The 25,481-nt window shown below is 42.8% G+C and overlaps 1 protein-coding gene across 1 annotated transcript in view; it reads right to left on the minus strand.

Annotated features, from left to right (window-relative positions):
• Nucleotides 1-1,535: 1,535 nt before the first annotated feature.
• poln (polymerase (DNA directed) nu) overlaps nt 1,536-25,481 on the minus strand; it is a 36,078-nt gene continuing 12,132 nt past the window's right edge. Inside the window, exons 13-22 of the mRNA XM_041031804.1 lie at nt 21,436-21,493; nt 18,673-18,750; nt 13,384-13,495; nt 10,820-10,902; nt 7,117-7,248; nt 3,257-3,367; nt 2,993-3,071; nt 2,420-2,487; nt 2,215-2,276; nt 1,536-1,628 (exon numbers count right to left, since the gene is read on the minus strand). Of these exons, the coding sequence (XP_040887738.1) occupies nt 1,536-1,628; nt 2,215-2,276; nt 2,420-2,487; nt 2,993-3,071; nt 3,257-3,367; nt 7,117-7,248; nt 10,820-10,902; nt 13,384-13,495; nt 18,673-18,750; nt 21,436-21,493 (876 nt within the window). The remainder of the gene's footprint in view (nt 1,629-2,214; nt 2,277-2,419; nt 2,488-2,992; nt 3,072-3,256; nt 3,368-7,116; nt 7,249-10,819; nt 10,903-13,383; nt 13,496-18,672; nt 18,751-21,435; nt 21,494-25,481) is intronic.

Raw genomic sequence — 25,481 nt, forward strand, 5'->3', positions numbered from 1 at the left:
AATACATGACAAGTGTTGGCGGGTCTGCTGGATATCCTACATGCCACCTTTGTATGGACTTAAAAAGTGACAACTCCTATAATTAGCAGCCAACATGAGGTGACATTTCAAATAGGTAATGAGGGTTAGGCTTTGTTTAAAATGTCACATGGTGTATGGTTCTGGCTAGACCCATTTTGTAGGCTTAAAGGGTCTTAATTGGAGGACAGTATAAAAGGGGCAAATAGAGTCTCACTGTGGCTGCCAGAGACAAGGAAACTCGGTCAATGTGCCTGGAAGCCGGCGACTGTGTGTGAGCGCTTTCATGGTGGCTGTGTGGATACAAAAAGTGGGCGTGTGTGTTTTTGAACTGCGTGCTTAAGCTTGTGTACGAGCATTTGTGGAATGCGTGCGTGTGTGTGTGACTGAGGCACGAACAAGACAAAGGGGAGAGTGGGCTAGAGCCAAGTGAGTGGATAAAAGATGAGCTGGAGAGCGAGAGGCGCTGGATGCTCACAGATGAGCAAAATTAGATCATCTGCTTTGAATCAGCTGAACGCAGCCAACACAAAGGTGAAGTTTATTAAAGAAAGCATCTCTGAAAACATCACAGCTTTATGGCATTAAAATAATCGAATATCTGCTAAACACATATGAACTCTAGATTGCTCTTTTTTTAACCCAGGAATTTCTTTCTTAAATCGTTCAACAACAATATATATAGCCTCACACTGCATTAATAAGAGCATCAACTCTAAAAATGCACTTAAATATAACATGCAAATGAGCTTAAATTAATTAAGGATTAGTGCCGAGTGTACAGAGAAAAACCAGCACGAAGAAATGAAAACGGATGAGGAGGGTCATTGGGTTCATCGAGTGGGAACGTCCTGTCACAGGCTTTTGTAAGAACACAGCTTTATTCAGCACGAACAAAGCATAAAACAATAAATCACAACACACCGTCTTTCAGGTATACACGCAGCTCTACAGCTACGTCTTTAAAAAAAAAAAAAAAAATCTTGCTAACAATCAGTTTTATGAACCAATAAATATTGAGCACTCCCTAAAATGTGTAGCTTCACCTTGGCAACGAGGCAGAGAAAACAGCACTGCTCTTAACAAGATAGTGTGAAAAGTGAGGAGGAGAGGAGGAGGACAAGGAATCCTTTTTTCAGGATGGAGAGAGAGAGAGAAGGAGAGAGAGAGAGAGAGAGAGAGAGGAAAAAAAAAAGAGAACTGGTGCAATCCAGTCTGTGGCTCCTGCCGTTGCCCCCGGATACGGATGGAGTGAAAGCGCGAACTGGGAGCTGGAAGGAGCTGCAGCTGCCTGGTTTCCATAGCGATGTGGATGCAGGACAAGTGAAGAGAGAGGAGGAGAGAAAGAGAGAGACACTATGAGGGGGAGAAGTGGAACAAGAAACTCAGAGAAAGATGAGAACACAGCAAGAGGGAGAGAAGGGAGAAAATGTTGGTGAAAGAAAAGCATATTATTTAACACAGAGGCGTGTGGTGGAAAGACAGGCACTGAAGGGGAGGGAGGGAAGAGGAAGGACTCAAAGAGAAGGAGAGGGAGTCGCTGGAGGGATGTTAAGCTCAGACATGGAGCCCCAGGACTTGCCACTGGAGACTGCCACCTTCAGGGGGACCTGGAAAACACACACACACATACATACAAAGGAAAGGGGAAGGGTATCAGCGTGTTGCCGTACATATGCAGATGTCGTTCACAGTGACCTACACTGATTTTCATCACTCACTTGGTAATCTCAATACAAATTCAATACAAATGCTCTTATATTTAGAGGCACAATATTCTCCATAGGTACGTACTTCTAAAGCAAATAAATCAAGTTAAAAATCTTAAAATGGGCGTCCTGTGGCTTGTTGTCTGTATTTTTAACAGTCAGCGGTTCAGTGAGTAATTACTGGATTTACTGGAAAAGCATTAAGGATGATTTCTGAGTCTAAAAAATAAAATCAAGGCAAAGACTACAGACCGGACATGTGCCTATTTCTGAGACCATGATCTTGCTCTTCCCCCCCTGCTAATACGTTATGGTTGGTATTGTGTACATCACCATTAGCCTGGGTGCCATGGCAACAAAAACAAGCCTCCAACTTTGTGACCATGATTGAACAAAGGTATAGAGTGTGCAGTGTACAATCTCTGAACATGGCAATTGACGCTATTATAAAACTGAATAATTCTGCTTTCAGGTTCCAGTCACTCACCTTGAGATGGACGCCCAGATGGTCTATATGCTGCAGGGACTCCATGGTGCTCTTCACCAAAGCTGCACACAAAAGTATATGCACACAGGCACACACACATTACCAATCTTATCAGTGACCATAGCCATAAAAATATAAAGCCCTTTTATGCAGTGCGTAATAAATAAGTCATCTCCAATGCTGATGCTGAACGTGGTACATTCACCTGCAAAGTGTTCCACCTGGGAGTCCTCCACTTCGTACAGGAGCTCATCGTGGAGCTGCGCTATCAGCCTGCAGTTACAAACACACCAGCTACTACTACTAATAATAATGTGACACACATGATCCCAAACGTCTCCATCAGCAAACCATCACAGGGGCTTCAACTCATGTCCTCCCTCTACTTTGCCCCCCCCACCCCCGCTCTCCCAACACACCCATCTAATTCTGGTATGTTTTGGCTCCTGCTTCAAGTGTGTTTACTCGAGCTGAATGTTTGGCGTCCAACAGCAGCAGTCATTTGGGAACACGCCTCAACTCTTCAAATTTATTTGGCTGGTAAACCAGTGAATGCTTCTCATGTGTTTTGCCGTGACAGACTCAGTCAGTTCCTGTCTGTAAATACAGCCTATGGTCATGTTTTTCCTGTGTAGATTCAGAAAGATGTGAGGTATGAAGAGCCCGTGTGTATTTTGTTACAGGAGGTGTATGAATGGAGAGAAGGAAAGATAAAATGCTAGATGTAACATGGGAGCAGTGGCTTTTCAGTCAGAAGGGCCATGATTAGTGGTTGTACCTGGCAGACAGCGAGGTGCTGGAGGAGACCAGGTTGAAGATTCTGATCATGGCCATCTTACACAGATCAGCAGCAGAACCTTTACACACAAGCACACAAACAAAACCACACACACACACATCTGTTTGACCACAAACGTGTAGGCAAGAGATGAATGTTGTTACCCTGCAAGTGAATATCCACAAACAGCGCTTTTCTAACAGCTGCCACTACGTGATCACCAGAAGTAAGTTAAGAAGGTGTGGATCATGCAGACCATCCTACCTTGGACCATAAAGTTGACAGCCTGCCTCTCAGCCTGCATACGGATGCTCCAGTCTGGAGAGTTGATGTTAGGGAGGGTCCGCCGACGACCCAGGATGGATAGCACATAACCTAGACAGAATCAAAAATATAAAATATTTAAAATTTAATAATTAATGTGGTGCATGTAGTCGACTTTGACCAAATGGACATTTCTCCTGAGGCCTACATTTATTTTTCAGAAACTGTTCTTTTTTTTATTTTTAAGGAAACACAGGAAATTTCTACCACTCTAAAAATTGGTCATGACTAAGTATTGCTTCACTTCAAGGGGGTCACAAGGAAATAAGGTTGGTAACACAGTATTAAAAGAGTACACCACCACTTTTGCACTTCACTTCACAAAGGGTTTTATAGAGAATCCCCAAGACCGGTAAACAGACTTCAAATCAGTGGAGGTTTTCTTTAAAGCATACAGGAAGCTCAAAGCTCAAAGACTGAAATAACTTTAAGAAAAGCAGGAAAACTATCAGGGGACAAAGTCACATTTTGACCCATAACCCTGGATGGAAACACTCATCTGTATCTGAACCGTCTCACTGCTTTCAGTCAAGTGACTCATCCATAACTACAGGTTGAGCAGAACTAAAGCTGCAGAGTGCGGTTTGAAGAGAACAGTTTCATGAAAGGTCACTTGTTGATACAGCATTATAGGTGATTATGGTAACAGCAGGCTTACAATGACACAAGCATACACCCACTGACACACAAGCGTGCAACATGCACACGGACACACAAACCACGGCATCCACGATACACATGCAAAGAAACACACTCACATTCCCAGTGAAGTCACACAAACACACTGGAGGGGAACACAGGAATGTGCAGTGACTTATACACAAACACACACATTATCATATGCAGGTATGCAACACTCATGCACACTCACACGTGCTCACACTCACACACAGCGGGACCAGTACATTCCACCAGCTGGGCAACAATGGAGCAGGCTTTACAGCTAAATCCCTCTAGTATCCCTTACTATGAGGAAAGCTAACCAGGGCATGAAACCTGAATGACCCTCTTCCCAGAACCCACACGCAGACACACACACACACAATCACGTACACTAGCATAAATGCATAGGAAATGAGCGCACACCAATAGTGACAAACACAAAAACCTTCCACTCACTGTGAACTGACCCATGACACATGAGTGTGACCTTTTTGCCAGGAATGTGACCTTTGTTCTGGGGCCCGGTGACAGGGATGTGCGGTGTACTCTGGGTCAGTGAAAACGCATCACACTCGTGTCTCCATCTATGGACAGGTATGACTGTGAACCATACTGGAATGTGTGTGTTTTTCATAGTGGTGCGAACAACAGTGCTTTTCAGGTTCAGGCAGGAGAAGGTGGTCGTACATTTGTTGGGCAACAAGTCAGTTTTATCATTTATTAACCTTCAGTTGTTCTGTGATGATATGATCATAATGTTTGTGGTAAATTAATGATTCCACGCCAGATTTAATTAAAAACCAACAAAACATGCTATTTAATGTCCTGAAAACCCGTTTCACTCTTTGCCAGCTCCATTCTCTGAAGTTTGCAGCTGAAATGTGCATGAACAGTTTGACAGTGCATCACAGCCAGGATGTTTTTATGTGTGAGTGTTCGCACAGCAGGGTGTTTACATATCTGTGCAGATCAAGGCTTCCCTGTGCCTGCTGTGGCCTTCAGAAGACGTTTTTCATGTCTGTGATTCCCCCTGTTGTCTTTCTTTTTTTTTATTCTTTAAATCCTCCTTTTTTTTAAATCTCAGGCAGCCTTTAAGTGAAGGTATGGCATTCATCCCTAGAGCATTAATGGAATGTGCATGACATGAAGAACAACAGGACAGGCTTACCCAGAGTGGTGGCTCTATCTCGTTTTAATATCAAAGACAGTGTGCGTCAAACAGTGTGTGGACCATTCAGAGACGCACAACCACAGTAGCTACGGCTAAGAAGTCATTTATTGTCTATGTACTGTCATCTCTGTAATAAAAACTACCAAATTATTCATGTTTTTATCCTCAATTTGAGCCTTTCCTTCCGGGTTGTTATATTTTTGTACTTTCTCCATTACACCCTGTGGCTTTATCTTCTTTTTATTCTCTCTGCCATTACACCCACACTGTGACAGTGACCTCACCTTTACACCACCCATTCCAACAAATATGACCGTAACTGAGCCTGCACTGCTCACCTCATGTCTGCTCAGCCTGCCGGCATCCACCAGATCTGACCAAAATATGGTTGTATCAGATACCAATCGGCTATAAACTCAGCGCAGAGTGGACAACGAGCCACAGCACAGATTAATCTCTGGTCTCTGAGTCACAGCACAGCAGCTAAAACAGCCAGTGAATCTAGTGTGATACTGTACGACTCCTCTCAGCCAGCACAGACTACAGAAGACTATTATATCGATGAGCTAAATTTCTGCTGTGGAATGAGAGAGGGATCAACAAAGGGAAAAGAGATTTTAAAACAGTGACGCAGGGAGAGTAAAAGGAAGAGAGACAGGAAAATGCAAAGAAGAAGAGAGAAAAGAAACAATGAGAGACAGTGAGACAGGCTGAGGGACAGCAAGACAGAGAGAGTGTGGGACGAGCAGGGCAGATAAATCCCAGCACCGTCTCCGATGGGAGCATCACCATGGTGATGAGCTGAATTAAAGCCGACTGTTTGGCGCATCATCACTCTGCCCCTGAGAACGAGGAGGCTTCCACTGTGATCTGTGCGCAGCCTTTTTGGAAGAACGGGTCCATCACACTGCCTCGATTAGGAAGCAGACGCCGGAAAAAAGGGAGGCGACGAGCGGGCAGCGGGGCGTGTCACCGGTGATAGGTTGCCGTGGGTGATGGAGCACCTGTCTGTGCGCGACAGTGGGTCAGTGTTTGTGACGAAGGTGTCTGCATCCCGGCTGGCATAAAAAAAAAAAAAAATCATCCATTGCCCTGACCTAATTCTTGATGTTTACCACAACACAAGGTTATTTTTCAACACTTGTTATACAAGATAAAATGACTAAGGACCTAGTTTTCCATGCAGCAGCGGCCTGAGAGCAGAGCAGCCAAGGTCGACACTGACACAATTGGCTCTTTGTCACTGGCTCTTCTAATATGATTAGGTTGTAATTGGTTTACACTATAAGCCATCAGTGTTTTTATTAGCAAGGGGACAGTCAATGCAGCACACAATATATGTTAAGGTGAGATTAAATCACAAGTCAGAGGCCTTAACCCAGACGTGGTCCTCCGTGTCGTAGGCTGGAGGATCTGTTGTGGTGCATTCTGACTGCCTGTCGACCGTGGGCTCATGTACCGCAATGAGGGTTAAAGTGCAGACTTTACACTATTTTCTGTGAGCGCGTTCAAGTCTCAGGTGTGCTGTGTTGGCAGTTCAGTCAGAATATAAATAGAGTGTCCCTTCTGAACCATCAGCCCCTTCCCATTCCACCCCTCCACCCACCTTATCACCCTCATGTATTGACCCACGGCAGTTTGTCTCATTCCTGCCAATGCAAGCACATCCTCTTCTTCTTCAGCCAAACACATACACACACACACACATAGAAATCCATAGTAACTGGGTGTGTATGTGTGCATGCTTAAGAAATTCAAACTATGTAGTGAATGTCAAAAGTGGATGGTCTAACCCCAGTGCGCACACATTTCTTAATATATCTGTGGGGACATCTTTCTGACTTCACCTATTTGTAATCTTTAACATTAACCCCGAATTTTCCACAGCTTGACTTTGACCCCGACCCTAATTTCTAATCTGATAAATTAAAAACACTTCCTACACCATATATGAACGTACACAGACCTTGCTTGTGGCACAGCTGGATGGTCCTCTGGATGAAGGCTTGGAGATCTTTGTAGGTCTGGAGGAAGCTGTCGTGGAACTGGCTGGCCTGGTGAGGACTCACTCCTAAGATCCCGGATAGACGCTCACGACCTGCAGGAAACAACATTTAGAACTCATTAACTAAGTCAAGTTGCAGGGGGAATACTCGTTGTGGCTAGATGTTTAAACTGTTTGTGCTAAACTATGCTAACTGGCTGCTTTATATTTACTATTAATCTTCTGAACTAACTGAACAAGAAAGCAATTAGGCATATTTTTTCTAAAATGTTAAACAATGCCTGTAAAATCAGTGTTCTGTGATGATTTGCATCACGAATGACTTTAATGCAAAAGACCTTGAGGTGACAAATGACTAACCAGGGGATTAAAATGGAGAAAAACTACTTTTATCATGGCTGATTGAGGAGACATGAGACGAGAAGGGAGAGGCCGGGGGAAGAGAAGAAAGTTGAAAGGCAGAGAGTGAACAGAGGACAAGCTGGACCAGAGGGTAAGAGAAATAAAGAGAAAAAAGTAGAGCCAAGTGAGGGGTGAGAGATAGAAGGGGACAAGATAAAAGCAGAGAGGGCAAAGATCAGGGCAAGACTGCAAGGGGGGAGTGAGTGAGTGAGTGTGTGTGTGTAAAGTGAAGATGAAGTGAAGAACACACAGGCTGATCTGTGTGTACTCATGTGCTTTCCCAGAAAGTGGTAAAAGTGTACAGCCTGTAGCAGGAGTACAAGAGCGGGCTATAAGGTTAGAGGATCGATACAGGAGTGTAGAGGGTGAGCTAATGGGTGCCACAGCTACTGTGTGTGTGTGTGTGTGTGTGTCTGTGTGGTCATGGTTTTAAGCTCTGAGGGGTGTGTGTGTGTTGATGTTTGGTTGGTGATGAGTAATGTCAAGCCAAACAGCCTGAGCGCTAGTACGAGGGTAAGCAGGGGGGGACAGTAGTCTCCAGCAAATTCACATTAACCACCAGACAAGAGAAAAACACACACACACACACACGCACACACACACACACGCACACACACGCACACGCACACACACACACAGTGGTCCAACTTACACAAGTACAATGTGAAAAAAATTACATCTCCACTGAAAAACATGGCACTTTAGAAATGAGAAATATTTGCACATAGATTCTGGATTTTTTTCAATGAAGGCGAAGGAGCAGATTTGCTTTTAAGATTTTTTTAATGAGAAACTTTTTTGAAGAAAAACAAAATCAGACAAATTATTATTCAAAGTATTTTTATTTGTCTCAAACCATGCACAGGCAGCACGCAGTATCATAAGCAAACCACTGAAATTCAATATATAAAAACTGCAACATGCAAATATCTGTCATAATTTCACTACTTGGTCAGAACTAATGAGAAGCCAACCTTAATTTTTAGTTTCTAAAAGTTGCTTTGGGTGAGATCAGTACCCAGAGTCTTGTACTGAGGTGTTCTTCCTGGTAAAAACAGCACAGCAATGAAAGTTTTCAGAAAGTCAGCCTCAGAGTAAGAGGATGAAGACATCTGAATTAATTCAAGCTGGCATGTCTGTTTGTGTGGTGGGTACACAGTGGCTGAAATGTGTCCTGACCATGGCCCTTTCAGCAGTTTGGCTGGTTGTGTTTTTGTGTGTGTTGAGCTCGGGGCCACTGAGTTTGATATGTGTCTGCTGTGTGTAACAGGGGACAGAGAATGAGACAGAAGTCACCGTGTAGATTTTGTGTAGATGCTACAGAGCACTGAATCTGGATAAGTGTGTTCCCGTGTGTGTGAAGCCCTACATTCCTGCTGAATGAGGTCAGTTCAGGGAGTGACCTTTAACCCCTGTTACTGACGCTGCCTCCACTGCTCCTCTCGTGCCCCTGTCAGTCTCTTTTGTCCTTTCAGTTTGCCCTCTCTCATCTCTTCTTCTACTACTGCTGCTGCTGCAACCTTCCTGTTAATGTGTGTGTGTTGTAAAAAGGCTGTGGATACTGTTAGTCTAAATATTTTCCATCACTAAAGCCCTCCACTGACAAAATATATATATCGGGTCAATCAGATGAAAGAACTTTAGCTAATTTCTATTTTCTATCTTTATTTTCACACTGCACACTACACCTCTCTCTCACCTCCTTCATCTTACTTATTTCCCTCCGACATCATTGCTTGGCCGTCTTATTTGCTGACCTATTTGTGTGTAAACGTACGTGTGTGTGTGCACGAGTCCATAGCACTGCTCTGCCCCTCCTCCCTGGCCTGATTATTGTCTCGCACAGAAAGCTTCCTTTTAGTATTCGGTATCCATGGCAACGCATCCTTCCATGAAGAGCTGTCTGTCTATGCTGATCAGGAGCTCCTTCAGTTCCTCTTCTCATTTTCCCCTCTTTCTCTCTCAGCCCCACCCGCTCTTCACCCTTCCCCTTTCCCCTACATTACTCTCTCCTCCACCACCTCCCCCTTTCTTTTTTGCCTTTAGCCTACATTTTCTACATCTGCCTTACTATTCCCAGCATCTCACTCTGTCACTTTCTTTTATATGTCCATGTGCACTCCATATTTTCTCTACATTTTTAGCACTGACCTTTTGCTTTGTGAATTGTCCCTGCATGCAACCCCCCCCCCCCCCATGTCTCAAATGAATAGCTCTCACACATTTGTGTTATTGGCTATTACAGCTGAAGTTTATTGAGATTCCTAGAACTGCATCGTTCATCTGTGCGTGACTGACTGTGTTTGTTTTCCCCCGCTGAGCTCAGACACCTGCTAAAGTAGAAATACCACAGAGCACTCCATCATCAGCTTGAGAGCATCAGATTTTGTTGAGCTCCTCAACATACTCAAAGACCAAGTGAGAGACAGCCACTGGCCCAGTTCCCTACATCCAGATTTTGATGCAAACCATGCGCTTTAGGGTCACTGCTGATTGGTTAATTAAATTAAACATATTTTCTGGATTTGTCATGATGTTGTCTTCAGGGAGAACAGTAAATGTTCTGTTTTGATGATATATCATGTCTGGGTCACAGTGAACGAATCTATAGCAGCAGGATTACTGTTTACAAAGGGGCAGTTGCCTGTTTTGTATTGAGATAAACAACATACACTAAGCAGTGTATGACAGCACAACATATTTACTTACACCAACACTCAGTTATTATTCGTAACCTTTTAGATCCACTGTCAATAATCTGACATGTCCACTAACACATAAACATACACAAGCACACAGATATTTGTTCAGTTGCCCATGGCACCAACTTGTGTCACTCTGGTCATGTGTACACGTATGTGTGTGTGTTCACAGGAGCATGCATATGTGTGAACCATAAATGCATCACAAGTGGCACTTTACGGGCCACAAGGGTGTATTAAACATTCATCTTCCTCCTACTTTTTTCCGCTCTCTCTCTTTCACTGCCCCTCTACCTCCGCTCTCTCTCTCTGTCTCCTGCATGGAACCAGGAATATGTTCCCGCAACATGAAAGTAACACAGGAAAAGCACTATGTCCCAGAAACAATCACTGGGCATTTTTGTGTACTGATAACCTGAAATCTTAGATAAAATAATCACATCATTACCCCACACCAGGCTCTTTCTTCCAATGTTTCTGGCTTGTGTTTTATCCCAGAATTTGTACCGCACAGCTTTGTGAGAACATGCCCGCGTGTGTGTGTGTGTGTTTGTACTCACCTGCCCCGTACACAACAGAGTAGACAATGCGTTTTGCATGTTCCCGATCCTCAGAGGTCACCTCACCCTCACTCAGCCCCTTCCTGAGAGACAAAGAAACACATTGATGATTGACAATGTCTTTTCATAACAAAAAAAAAAAACCCCACTGGCATGCAAAGTCCATGAGGCCAGAACACAAAACTCTAGCAATCAAAAATCATCCACAAAGGAATGAAACACAGGAAGAAAAAAACTTTAAGGAAAACTCAGGGATTCTTACATGGTGCAAAGTCTGCATCAGTTCTCATTCATCTTTATTCTCATGCATGGTGCGAACAAAACAGCAAAAGAAGTATGTCCAAACGAGGAGTGAACACAGGAGGCAAACACATGAACTAACAACAGGTATAAACTCAGGCAGAACAGCAGAAACAAACTAGGACAGGACCACAGGTTCAAACACAGGAAAGACGACAGAGCAACAAAGACCAAGTGACCAAGAGACAGAGAAGCAAGGAGACTGAGGGTAATTGGCAACAGGTGATTCACATTAGGGCAGGGCAGACAATCAACATAGGTGGGGAAAAGGACAAAGGCAGGAAGCAAATTAGGAACAGATACACAGGGAACAGGATTTCAAAATAAAACAGGAAATAGTAAACAAAACCAAAGACACCAAACAAGAGCTCAAGAAAAGTCCAGAACAAGAGTTCAAAAACAGTCACCATGGGGCTGATTAACACAACAGTGTATGCATCTACACTAAATGAAAATATACATACATTCTTAATAATGTTCAGAGGTGAACAAAATGGTGTAGAGGTGAAAAGATTTCTTCAAAAATCAAGATAAAAGGAAAAGAAGAGTATAAAATATAAGAACAAAAATAAAAAACAAAACAATGTGAGGTATGGAGGTTAAAAGGATATAAAGTAGGAGGGGACAGAAATATTAAAGAAAATAAAGGGGACAGGAGGAGAGTGAGAGGCAGGGATGGACAGACAGAGACAGTTATGTAATGTGACTTGCAGACAGCCGTAGTACTGGGGATCAGACAGGGTGGGATGATACGTCTGCAAAGTGGCATTTCTGGAGGGGCTGACAGGGAGCTGCCAACGCTCATCAGTGTTGAGAGTGCATCCCACACACACACAGACACACACAGACACAAATACACAATCAGAAAACATTACAGATGTGTCTGGTGAGCTTCAACACTCCAGTGTTTCATGATGTCAGATGTCTTGATGCCTGTAGCCTCAGGATAACGACTCTTAAAAATGAGGTAATTACGCTTGAAATGCTCACTGTCTGTCTCTCTCTCACAGTCACAAATACACACTTCTCTGTTAAACCAAAGGTAGGAGTAAATGTTGACCTATGACCTCCAATGGATGACCCAAACGTGATAATTTCCCCCTACTGTGCATCTGGGTGAGGGAAATCCATACTGGATTTTCACTGCCCCCTGCTGGACAAGCATTCATCTACCAAAGACTGTTTAACTTCATCAGGTATATCTCACATTTTGGATCTGAAACAAACCCCTGTGTTGGTTAGTTGTTGTTACACATTAGTGTTTTCCACTGTTCTCTGCAGCTTCAAAAGAAAGGTTTTTTTTTTGCATATTAAATAATCTAAATAATATTCAAAGAAACAAAGAACCTGTTCTGTAGCAGGGGAACATAATGTGAATACAAAAAAGCTTTTTACATTTTTCTTCCTCTGATCTAAACCTTTCTTTCTCTTCATTCAACAGTTTGGTAAGAAACATGATTTCAACGACAATAACTGAGGGCTCACTGGCATTACTGGTTCACAATATGAAATTGTGGCCAGGGAGAAAGGACAAATGAGTAAAAGAAATTACCACATAAAAGAGTGATGGAAAAGGAGGGGGAGATGGGAATAAGGGGGAAGAAAAAACAGAGGAAGGACAGAGAGGGCAAACTCAAAATAAAAGCACAGTGACAAGTACAAGAAAAAAAAAGAAAAACTATAAAGAAGGAGAAGGAGAAATAGAGTAAGGAGGAGTAATCCCAGCAGAGCTGCAGTGACACCAGTTAATTTGTTTAAAGGAGAAAGAGAGATAATGAAAGAGAAACAATGTGAAGCCTCAGTGGAGCTGTGATTACTGTCTGTGTGACCAGGTAATCTGTTCAACAGGCCGCCCTCTGCCACACACCTGACTGAGATAGATGACGAGTGTAAAGGCACAACAACGGGACACACAATGCACACCAAACACGCACACTGAAAAGTGTAAACACCAACACACACTGGCAGCAAGAGAGTAGGAGAAAAACACACATACACAACTTCAAAACGTAACAATGTAATCACCAGGGCGAGCGGCCCAGGGGTGTCCTGTACACGGGAAGGAGGACGCGAGTGAGGCAGTTGGCATGGTAGTCATGGCAACAAGGTTATTAGTGTGTTTGAAGTGAGGGAGCTAGAGAAAGATAGACAGGGAGTGAGAGAGGGGAGGAGGAACCCTGCGGAGGATCAACTGGCCTTTGCAAGGATATCAGGGGAGAACCAGTGTGTGTGCGTGTGTGTGTGTGTGTGTGAGAGAGACTTACCACTGAGAGGCCAGCATGGCAAAGACGTCGGCCAGGGGGTTGGTAAAAACGCGGAGCAGCTCAGGGTCGGAGGAGAGATGAGCCAACAGACGCAGCTCCACCTGGCAGAAGTCTGACACATATGAAAACCTTCTTGGTGACATGTTACACTGATTTTACATCCAAAATCACCATCACATACAGGGTATGTGGGGTGCAGAAAAAAATGTCCAAGTGAGGCTTTAAAGGAAATATCAGAATTCAAGAAGTGAACCCTTAAATACTCACGCATTGTTAGCGTAAACACTGTAATTAATCTGAGACATTCAGTGCATGGGAGGTGTTATTCATGCTGTTGCAACTACAATGTTGTTGCGCTCTCTGTTCCTCAACCTGTCACTTCCAACATTTCCCAGAATATCTCTGATTAACCTACAGAGAGTGGGTGTCAAATACTTGTATTCAGCTGTAAGTCATACGTGTAGGTGAGGAGAGCAACAGCAAATAGCAACGGTGAGAGCAAAAGAGCAAGAGCCCGCAGAAAAGAAATTAGTATCAATGTCTCTGTATTTCTGTTGATGGCAGAGTAAAATGGTTGTTCTGGTCTAAAGAGAAACTGTCCCTCTTTTCCTAGTGCCACGAAAAAAAACATGATGCTTTCAAGTGATGTTTTAGATGCCTGAAAAACGTGGTGCTTTATTTGCAATAAATGTGTTACGTATTTAATGCTCCTGTGCCAGCATCTGCCATCTACTAGACTGAAACTGAACTAACTCTGCCAGCCAATGAAGTGTGACTCAGGACACTTGATCCAGCGACACTCAGCATATTTATCAGCCCTGACAATCTAATTTGAACCGGATTTAGATTTAGGCAGTACCTCTAACTATGGTGAGTATCACGTAACTCCTCACAGTAAAAACCCACTGGAAGTAAAACTTGTGCGCCAAGAGGGACACATTGTTTTGTAATCTGGGAGGAAAGGGTCTCACAAATTTATTTAAAACTTTCACTTTATGTAAAAATAATCAGTAAATTCATTTTCTTGTTGTTGTCATCAAACTTATTTATTTTTGTCAAACACTTTCTAGACAAAATTGATGCATCTTTTGTTAAAGAATTGAAGCCTTAGAGGACAGGAGCGGGTAATTGCAGAGCAGACACAAGAACGCTTATAGTTTTTAGCAGAGAGATAACAAAGAAATAACAGAGACTATAAATAAAACACACTGACGGACACACATAAAAACATGACATGGACAGGCACACTGAGAAAAAAAAACGCACACACATATCTTTGTAGCAGGTGACAGTGTGTTAGGGTGACATGTCCTGTACTGACAGGTCTACAGTTCTCCTGTCGGCTTGGCAGATCTAAACAGAAACATCTCTCCAGACATAGTCACACATACACACAGGGAAACACAAACACACACCTACATCTGCACCCACAAAGCAACAGCAGTTCATTCCATTATTGCCATTTCACCCAGACACATCTCTTCCTCTGCTGGGCTGCTTGAAAATCAAATTAAATCCTACTAAATGTAAGGAAAAACGACTCAAAATGGACGGGGGATGAGAGATGCTGTCTCAGTCTGGATGAAGCAACCAGCTGTAACAGGTTTCTGCTAATGCGGCAAAGAATGATGAAGGATGGGTGGATGGTATTGTGAGGGGGGAGAGTGAAAGAAAGAAACTCCCTGGACTCTGCAGGTTAAAACAAACTCTATTTACCGTTTAACTCAGGTCAGACATAGATTGCAGGGGGGAAAAAAGGGAGATGGAAAAAGAGAGAGACTCCAGAGGGATGGATTGGGTGATGGTGAGGTGAGACACGGAGGAAAAGAGACGAATGGCTTTGGTTGTGATGAGGTGAAGAAGGGAGTTTCTAAAGATATCCTCCCATCAATGTTTTATGAGCCCGATCACATTTCCCCCAAGCATGGCCGGGAGCCTCAGAAACATATTGCTGACCAGGATCTGTGTGTGTGTGTATGTGCGTGTGTGAGAGAGAAAGACAGAGTGTGAAAGAGACTGTTTTTTTTTTTTCCTTCATGCATATGTGCATGACAGAAATAGAAAGGAAGGGAGAATACTGGGATGGATTCAAATAAAAGGAAAACATGTGTTCATGAAACAGAGATTAGATGATTACATGAACGCATGATTTTGCACGTGTCTTCTTCAAGGCCTGCTTCTACCTGTGCCTGTGACAGAAACACCACAACCAAGAATCCTTGCATTGATCCATACAGGAATAACTCTAACCTACAGGAAGCTCTCTATAGACTGACCCTCGTGCTAGAGCAGTTGAATTCCATTTCACTTTTCAACTGAAACTATATAACTGAGAATACATGGTTTTTAGACACTAAGTCAGGTCAGATTAATTAGTCTATTAACTATTAATTAATCTGTAGCACTTGTAACACTCTGAATGTTGATTACAAGCAAAATAAATAATGTTAAGTTCATCACTTTGGGCTCTGATAACTTAATGACGGTGGGTATTTCTCATTATATTTATAATCGCAATTATTAATAACTTAACTACAATAACAGTAATTGATCTGTAATGAAAACTAAATAATTATTTGTAGCTTTGTTACTTTCCTACTCTAAATTTCATGTTCCTTTCAATTTTCTATACAGCATTAATGTCCAGTGCAGGGGAATGTATTGCATCAGCCTTCAGATATTAAAAACAATAAATAAGTAGGTACTAGCTCCTGCAGTTGCTTGGACAGTGTACTAAGATTCTGAGGGGACGAAGCCATGTCTCATACATTTTTAACGCCACCACCCACAGTACTCTGAACAGCCCTTAGTAATGCTTTGCAGTATAGAATATGAAGGTTATGGATAAAAGCTTTAGAGCTCAAATAAAACCTGCACGTTGAGAATCTGAAATGTCCCTTGTGGGCTGTGGTTGGGCTAGAGAAGCTTCCAGGAAGAATGAATCAACCAGTGACAAGGGTTGGACTAGGTTGTGAAAGTTAAAGTCTGTTGGGGGGGGGGGGGGGGGGGATTAATCCCATTTCTACTGTGTATTTCATTCCTAAAACCCAGAAGGACTGGAGGAGGGAGCTGACCAAAATATGAAGTACTGACTTCAAACGAAGTCAGGATTTATTCCAGAAAAGCAGTCGTTAATCTCAACCTCAGTAAATCTTTTTTTTTTTTCCAGCCCCCATGAATTAAAGGTTCCCTGTGGAGTGCAGCTCCATTTTGTTTGCACCTGCACACAGATGCACGTATAAGAACATGGGCATAACATTATACATTCTTGCTGCTGGTTTCGTGTTATTCCTGTGATTGACGACAGGTGGCAGTAATATATAGAAAAATGTAGCAATGTACCAAAAAAAGGCGAGGAAGAAGACTGCAAGCTAGCAAACATCTGGGTAAACACTGCACAAATTAAGATAGCAAAAACAGTTAGAGCTCAAGGATACACACAGTGAGACACACTGAATGTAAACACAACGTCTGTTTGTTTACAGGAAAACTCCACAGGGCACGTTTAATATGTAGAAACAAAAGAGTAAGAACATATCTTAGATGAGTCAGGCTGAATTTTCAATTGTCATACACACACACAGATGAACAACTCTTCTTTTCAGAGGCCGGAAAAAAGCTCATGTCCGCTGAATTGAAATGAATGAGATTTCCACCAATGAAATAAAATTAGGCCTGCTTCTCCAAAATGACTGCTGTCGTGATAACAAAGCACATTATGCAACGGCTGTTAACATTTTAATTTACCCTCAACTTCAGCTTACACCATCCAGTTTTTAGAGTCAAATCATTTGTGTTACTGAAAACCTGATCGAGAAGAATGATGATTTTCAAGTGGCTTTTCTTTTGTCCAGTATATAATCAGAAAACCTTGCTATTCAAAGGTCATCTGCATGAAAACAACACAAATATACTGCATATATTTTCTACTATGTACTAGGGCTCTAAAAGAAATTCATTTGAAAAACTGATTTAAAAGCAATTTAACCACATGTTTTTAACAGGACTAACAGGGTTGGTGGGGGAATTAAGCCTGTCTTTGTTCTCATTTCACACCAGCAGATATCTTCCAACAGAAAATAACTGAGTTGGCAACTGCAAATATAAACAAACATACACACACACACACACACACACACACACACACACAAACACATCACGCAGGTTGCCTGAGGACAGGAAGGGTGTTCTTTCCAAATTTCAAAAACAAAATGTACCGTACAGAATATTTTGTTTTTTCTTTGGTGAAACAGACTTGATAGCCTTGCATTTTTTCAACAAAGCCATAATGTGGATTCTGCTGAGGGTGGGATCAATACAGAAACACAACACACACTCAAGACCAAATCTGCAGCACACCCCCCCTACACACCCCCCCCTACACACACACACACAAAATGCTTTCACAGACAGGAAAGTAACGTCCAGATACATAATACCTTTTGACGTGTCTCAAAGCTGAACTTTTTCTAGGGACACTGGAAAGTGATAGTAGTTGAAACACACGCGCACACACACACACACACACACAGCAGTTGTTCCAGTTTGGGAAGGACATTGGAGGACATGACTGGGCGAGGGCTCCCCAGGAGGGGTTGTTTCCATGGCAACCTTGTCTCTAAGTGTGCGCGTGTGCGGTTGCGTGGGCATGTGTTGGACTGATGGTGTGCGCGCGTTTGTGCATCGCTGCCACGTTGTGTGTGTATATGTGGGATCCTCGCTCTTATCCTGCTGCTGTCCTCCTGCTAACCCTGGTTTATCTGCCTGGTTATGTAAGTGCGCGACACACTGTCAGGGCCAGCAGACACCCGGCGTTCCCCACAAAGCTCTCCCAAGCTGACAGTGTTCCAGCTCTGCCCTCATTGCCTGCACAGCATGGACCGGCGCTGCACCCCGAAGTGACCTCATGATGCCAGCTGAGGTCGTGTCAACATAAGGGTTTTTTTTTTTTTTTTTTTTTAAAGTTACACATACATACAACAGATGCTCACAAGCCTCTACAATGCAGAACTAATGTTATAACTGCATTGCAGGAACTTTTTGGCTCCCTTAGGTTTAGCTCGTGGCTGGTTCAGCGGTGAATGCAATGACATAACTGAGCAGCTGCTGAATCAAGAGTTAGTTATTACACAGCAATAGTTTGAAAACTTCTTTAGGTGTTAAAAAAATGTAAATCATTTACAGTATATCTCAAACTTTTTGTGGCAAAACAAAATATTTATGGGAAATGTATACAAAGAAGAAAGATCATCCAAAAATAATATGTTTTGAGTCTATGTACTGTCCTACCTGCAGCAAGGAAGGTCCAACCCTTCTGTGGGATGAACATGGCTCGAGGGTGAACAGTCACCACCTCCTCCTCCTTTCCTGTGGGAACAAACACAGGCCCTTGAGGAACACCTCAGTGCATCACAGAGTACCTCACTGTCCTGTAGTAACCTGGATTTTTTTTTTTTTCGAAACACAAAACCTGTTTTTCCATGATAAAAACCTGAATTTATTTATGTTTTGGACTTTTGGTCAGACAAAACAACAACTGTATTATAAAGTTTTGCTGGAGGTCAGCACCTCCTCTGAGTTCTTCCCTGAAAAAATGAAAAATAAATTATCCTGCCTCAGATAAAACAAGTCAGTTGAAAACAGCTGCCCCTCACATAAACTAGCAAATTTCACTGTATTCTGCAAATCAAACGATAATGAAAATAATCAGTGTGGTCTTAAAAGAAAGTGAAGTTAACACATTTAACTGTGGTCAAATAAAAAAGTTAACTGTTACTGTAAAACTTCCTTATAACTATGTATGCATATAACATAAGGATGTCTTTCATAGCAAATTACAAAACTAATTTCTTGACCAGACACACAGCATAACAGAGTGATTTAGTTCTAATATTCTGTGTGTTTGTGTGGTTGACAGAGAGAAACTCAGAGAAACACAGACAGTGAGCAGCTGGGGACTTATTGGAGCAATAAAGACAGTTAATGCTGACATCTGACTTTGTGAGGAGTCAAGTTATGAAGCCGCAACAGCTCATTTAGAGGCAAATCAGAACCAATCAGGATCAGTCTATCACTGCACTCTGCAATGATGGGGTCCATAAACAATGAAAACCACCACATCCTATGTGAGCATGGTGAAAATACCACTTCAGCAGTACACACACGAACAAATAGCAACACTAATCAGTTGTGAGTAAGGCTGCAAACTCTCCACTGAAGGCACAAGAAGACAGAACTGATATGGGGATGACAGAGGGACAGAGAGGGAGGGATGCTGGTAGAGGGAAAGAAGGGATGATATGAGGGATGCAGCAGGGACTGAAGAGGATTTGATGACAAGGAGCATTGGGAATCTGAGTGAGTGAGGAGCAGGGGTGCTGATGTTAGCACCTATGAATCACTCAGAGAGAGAGAGGGAGAGAAGGAAAGAAAGAAAGACAGAAACAGTGAGAGAGCTGAGTGTGGTACCACTAGCTCTGACTGACAGCAGAGTCAATGTGGCCTGGCCATGACAACAGATGGAAGGACTTGTTTTGATGTTTTATTCATTCACAAATGGAGACAGTATTTTTTCTCTCTCTCTCTCTCTCTCTCTCCTGCGTTTGGGGCACACTGTCAGGCAGCTAATCCAACACCTTGGAAGCAGGAAAGTAATAACCGAAGCGCTCCAGATAAGAGATGACTTCACAAAACCACAACCAGCCATTTGTAATTAGGAGCTGATCGTTTATCAAATGCCGACTGTGTAATGACACAAACCCATGATCTCATAGCTGGATGGCCCACGAGTTTGGTGGATGGATAAGCAGCACGTTGAGATTAAAGTGCAGTCAGGTATTTATCTTGGTCCAGCTGAGATCATTTGTCTCTATCAGGCAATTTATCATACTTCAACAAAGAATGTAGGTAAAATAGAATATATCTAAATGTTAATCAACATACGCTTAAAGAAATAATGTCTTTCAGAATTCGGTTTTTATGTCACTATTGTTATTTTAGCTAAATTGTCATGCACTGTACATCTGTTCTAATATAACTGCTGTGGAGCTCTCAACCAGCAGTCACACAAAATGAAGAGTCAGGCTATTTACCAAAAGTGTCGCTGTGGCAGTTTTTATCAAATGATGACTGTGTGCAACAAGGGCAAGACGAGGTAATTAAAACTTCTGCCAAAGGGAAAAGGTGCAGTGGTATTTTGTTTCTTAACTCAGAGGGCGAGAACAGAGAAGGTACAATGGGAAAATAATCATATCTAAGGTTGCCAGTTCGACACTTGTGTCCATATGGAAAATGTTCTCCCCAGGCTGTCTTGGGAAAAACATTCTTCTTGTGAAAGTACACAGAGGTACTACACTGCAGTTTTTACTTTATGCTGCATTCATGATCAATTAAGCACAGCTGTTCATTTTCTCAGATGTTTCAACTGGCTCTGTAAGAGGGTACACACTACTTTCAAATGACTCTTGTGACTTCCTGTTGGCTTTTGTTAATTTACAAAGCACCAGTTTTTTTCCTGTCCTCATCAAACCAACGTTACCTTACACCAGGGGAAGAGAGAAACGACTTCCAGGCACATTTTAAAACACAATATGTTCCACTTAATCTCTTTTAATCCAGCTTTCAGTGCCATCTTCAAATCTCAGAATGTTTAAAAAGAAAAAATGTTTAATTTTTTTTATCTTGAATATCCGCGTGTGGATTAGTGAGCTGTTTAAAATATTATCATCCTAAAATCAAGCAGATGTAGTGCAACTGGGAGGCATATACAAACAAGTTATACATTCGAGGCCACAGTACAGAGCAGACAAACACAAATCTAAAGGAAACACTTTTGACTCCTTTTACTGACTGGCCCTTTGCTGCTGCTGACTTTTACCATCCTCATAAACCCTCTTTACTAGCTTCCCGCTCATCAGCTTTTGTATGCCCGGGATATGTCTCCCTCACCGACACACACACACGCCTCGACATTTATCACTGTCTCATTCTCGAGAACATGTGGGAGGGGTGCTCCTGTGTGTGACTGTGTTAATGAGTGTGTGTGAAGCTTACCTTGGACGTGCTGCTTCTTGGTGACTTGAAGTGGCTGTCTCGGCAGAGCCTGGAAGTTCTAGATTGGAAGAACACACATTTTGTAATCCAGCAGGAGTTGATTAGAGTGCTGTACGGTGTGTGGTTAGAGTTGTACTGTAACAGTGTCTCATTACTCTGTGGAAGTGGGTCTTTCACTTTTCAACCGTGTTTTGTACAGACAAATTATTCCCGACTGCAGAAACCTAAATAAACGAATCTAGCTCTACATAAGTGAGAAAGGTCAGCTTTATATATCTAAGGCCTCTCCCAGCAGGCTCCTTTGAGGCTGTAATGAAGAGATGGGGGGAAAAGATGGAGGTGTGGAGGTGACCTTCACTTGTGTGTATTCGACTGATTCATTCTGCTCCACCAAACAAGTCTGTGCCAACAAGTACTGTGTAAAGAACAAACTGAACTTCATGTGTAATATCTGTGTAGAATCAATGACTTTTTAGATGTTCCCCTGTAAACTAAAGCAATTCTATGACCTAAACAGTGTATTGCTGACTGGAAAACGTGTTCCCTCATAATTACAGCTTAACACAGTGAATTCATCAAATTCCTGTCTTCTGATGACAAATGAGAAATAATCCTGAAGTTCCATGACCAGCAGAAACCCTGCGTAGCATTTAAATGGCGCTGGCTGCTTTGCTTGGCTGAGATTAAGAAGAACAGAGAGTCTACAGATCTTTTAAGTTTTCAGACACACCTCTTAAAATAGGCACAGCCTGATGCTTGCTGGGCTCTTGGCCCACCCTGAATCGACCCACTGAGAAATCTAAGCCGCTGCTGATATAGACACACACAAACAAAATTACATGTATGCAGTTCTGTTCTGCCTGAAGGAAGAAAAACGGGAAAGCGATAACCCTCACTAGCGCGCACACACACACACACACACTGTTTGATGGGGAGGAAGAGGTTCAGACTCAGCAGTTCCATTTTAATCCCTGTTAATCCCACTGTAACCACCCTTTTAACACACGCACACACACACACACACACAGCACAGGGTGTGGGTGTATGTATAAGGAGAATGTTAGGATGTTAAAGGTTATTATCAAGGACGTGTAGGACACATTAATCAGTGTGTACGCACCAACACACACAAATACACACACAACATTGATTAACATGGAGAAGCAAGCAGGTGAAGAAAAGGACATGTAAACACTCACACACACACACACACACACACACACACACACACACACACACACACACACACACACACACACACACACACACACACACACACACACACACACCATAACAAAAGTGTTTCCCATCATGGGCAGAATCCAGTGTGTATGTGGTTGGATTGACCCCACAGTGAGTGTGCATGGTTATGTGTGATCCAGAGATAGAAAACCACTCTCTGCTTCCACCACTCATTCATTATTCAGGGGGGAGGGGGAGCGGGTGAGGGAGAGAGAGGGAGGGAGAGGGAGGGGGAGAGAGAGAGAGAGAGAGAGAGAGAGAGAGAGAGAGAGAGAGAGAGAGAGAGAGAGAGAGAGCAAGAGAGAGAGGATATGAAAAGACAGGACTGCAGTAGCAGGGTGTGGACAGTGGAAAAAATACATTAGGTACCATGCACCAGTCCCTAATGTACCACATAAGCATAGCCATGCCACACACACACACACACACACACACACACACACACACATACATACACACACACACACACACACACACACACACAGGTGCTCCTACAACTGTATATGACATAAGGGTAAAGGTAATTATAAATGCGTGTGTCTCTTGTGCTGTGTGGGGGTGTCGCCCTGTGATGGGACAGGGGACAGATTCAGTGTGTCAGATTTGAATGCTCAGCGTTCCCATCATGCACAGTGCTGCAGTGACGGCAGCATAAATCAACATAGTACATATAGTGTACAGAGCACAGCGATTCACCTAACAGAATGCCAGCACGCTACACACTCATTTTTCCAGGACTTCTCTGCTACTGCAACACTTCATAGACACAAAAACACACAAAGCATGCTGTACAGTAAAAGACGCACAAAAGAAGACATCTAATATAAATGTAAAGGCCAACCATGATGCTCTGGTCCAACTGATGTCAAACTGATCCTAATTCAGCTTTTGTTGATTATTGTTATGCAAAATTGAATGATGCCCTGTGTTTTGATTCGAAATCAAAACCCTCAGATGCTTTAAAAGAGAAAGTCAGACGTGAGTATGTGAACGGAGGAAACCAAAGAGAGGGGAAGACAGGAAAAAAAAATGGGGGCAGGGATGAAGATAAAAGAGAAGAAGAGGAGAGAATGAAAGAATTCAACAGTAGGGATGCAGAGGGAATACAGTGCATGCGTCACTGCAGTTTGAGAGAGAGAGAGAGGATGAATGAGAAATTGTAAAATATAAAATAGTCTGGGTCAGCTTGCTCTGCTCACTGCTGACTGTACAGTTTAAAACGCACACACACTCGAGCCTATAGACACAATCTCTCTCCCCAGCACTGGTCAATATGCATAAAGAACACTGGCCCAACGTTTGTGACAAAGGGGGGAGACACAAGGTCAGGTAACTACTTACAAAAGACGAACACAGAATGTGAAGGTCAGTTACATCAGTGTTGTGTGGCGAGGAGGGGCGAGGAACAGTATGTACATATAGAAGCAACACATGCATATAGCGCGTGCTACACATGACTGTAACTTAAAATACGACCACACACTCACACTCACACTCACACACACACACACGTACACTTGCTCTGTGTGTCGTCTAAGTCATTATCACTCTTACTGTGTCATGAGGAACGGAGAACCAGTTCATTAGTGGACACGGTGGGAGTCAGACTGAGAGAGACTGGTTAGAGTCCAAACAAGTGCACACACACACACACAGACACACACACAGACACAGACACAGACACAGACACAGACACAGACACACACACACACACACACACACACACACACACACACACACACATACACACACACACACACACACACATTAGCACACACACTCATATCCTTGTCTTTCATTTATTCTGCCCCCTAAATGTATAAAACTCAAACTGGGTTCTTACAAACATAGATGCACAAACAGTACAAACTGTACTTCCAACACAAAGAGCAAGTCGCACAGTGTGTATGGCACATTCAAACGCAAAGACACACACACAAACAGATGGGCACAAACAGATGAGCGCTTGCACATGCCGGGCTCCATTAAATGGCGGCTGATGTTGTTCCTCCCTTACATCAACGAGCCTGATTTATACAGAGCCGACACACAAATACTTGTGTACTACTCTGTTGCACACATACAAAGAAAAAAAAAACACACAACATAAATATTCCTGGACTGCCTGACACAGGACATACACACACACATACACAGCTTGAAAATATGTCTGAGCCAATGACTGCCAAACACACCAAGACACATGCTTGTGTCTTCCTCTCCTGGGCTCATTGACTCTGAATGGACCACTTCATCATGCAGATGCGCTTGTTTTCTGTGTTGTCTTTCCACTACTCACACCATAAACAGCATCATTCCTTATTCACCATAACAACTCGCCGTTTGCATTCTTTAATGCCCCCTTCATGTCCTAATATGGGCACACAATAGCCTGATAATTAATCTGCATTTGGCTCCTATTGGCTCCTCCAGTGGGTCTGCTCGGGCCCCACAAGAGCCTGACGATGACACTTGTTGTCAAAGCACCTGTTAGCACTGTTGACCCAGGGATCCATGTTTTTAGATTAGCATTAGTTGAAATATTCATGATGGCTTGTTTAAGGCTGCTTCATTTGCAGGTAAGCCGCAGATCGCTAAACAGTCACTTAATATATTTATTCTGAAAGGGCAGCAATATGCCAGTGTGCTCAAATGAGCCATAATGACGAGTTTTGTGTTTCAACTTCACAGGATAAAGACACATTTTCTTACTGATATAAACCTGGGAGTATAGCTGTGCATACTTCCTAAATTCATGGCACACCGCACAATCATTTGTCTACTTTTAATACTGTATATCTACT

This window comes from Toxotes jaculatrix, chromosome 23, assembly GCF_017976425.1.
Source record: "Toxotes jaculatrix isolate fToxJac2 chromosome 23, fToxJac2.pri, whole genome shotgun sequence".
Lineage (NCBI taxonomy): Eukaryota > Metazoa > Chordata > Actinopteri > Toxotidae > Toxotes > Toxotes jaculatrix.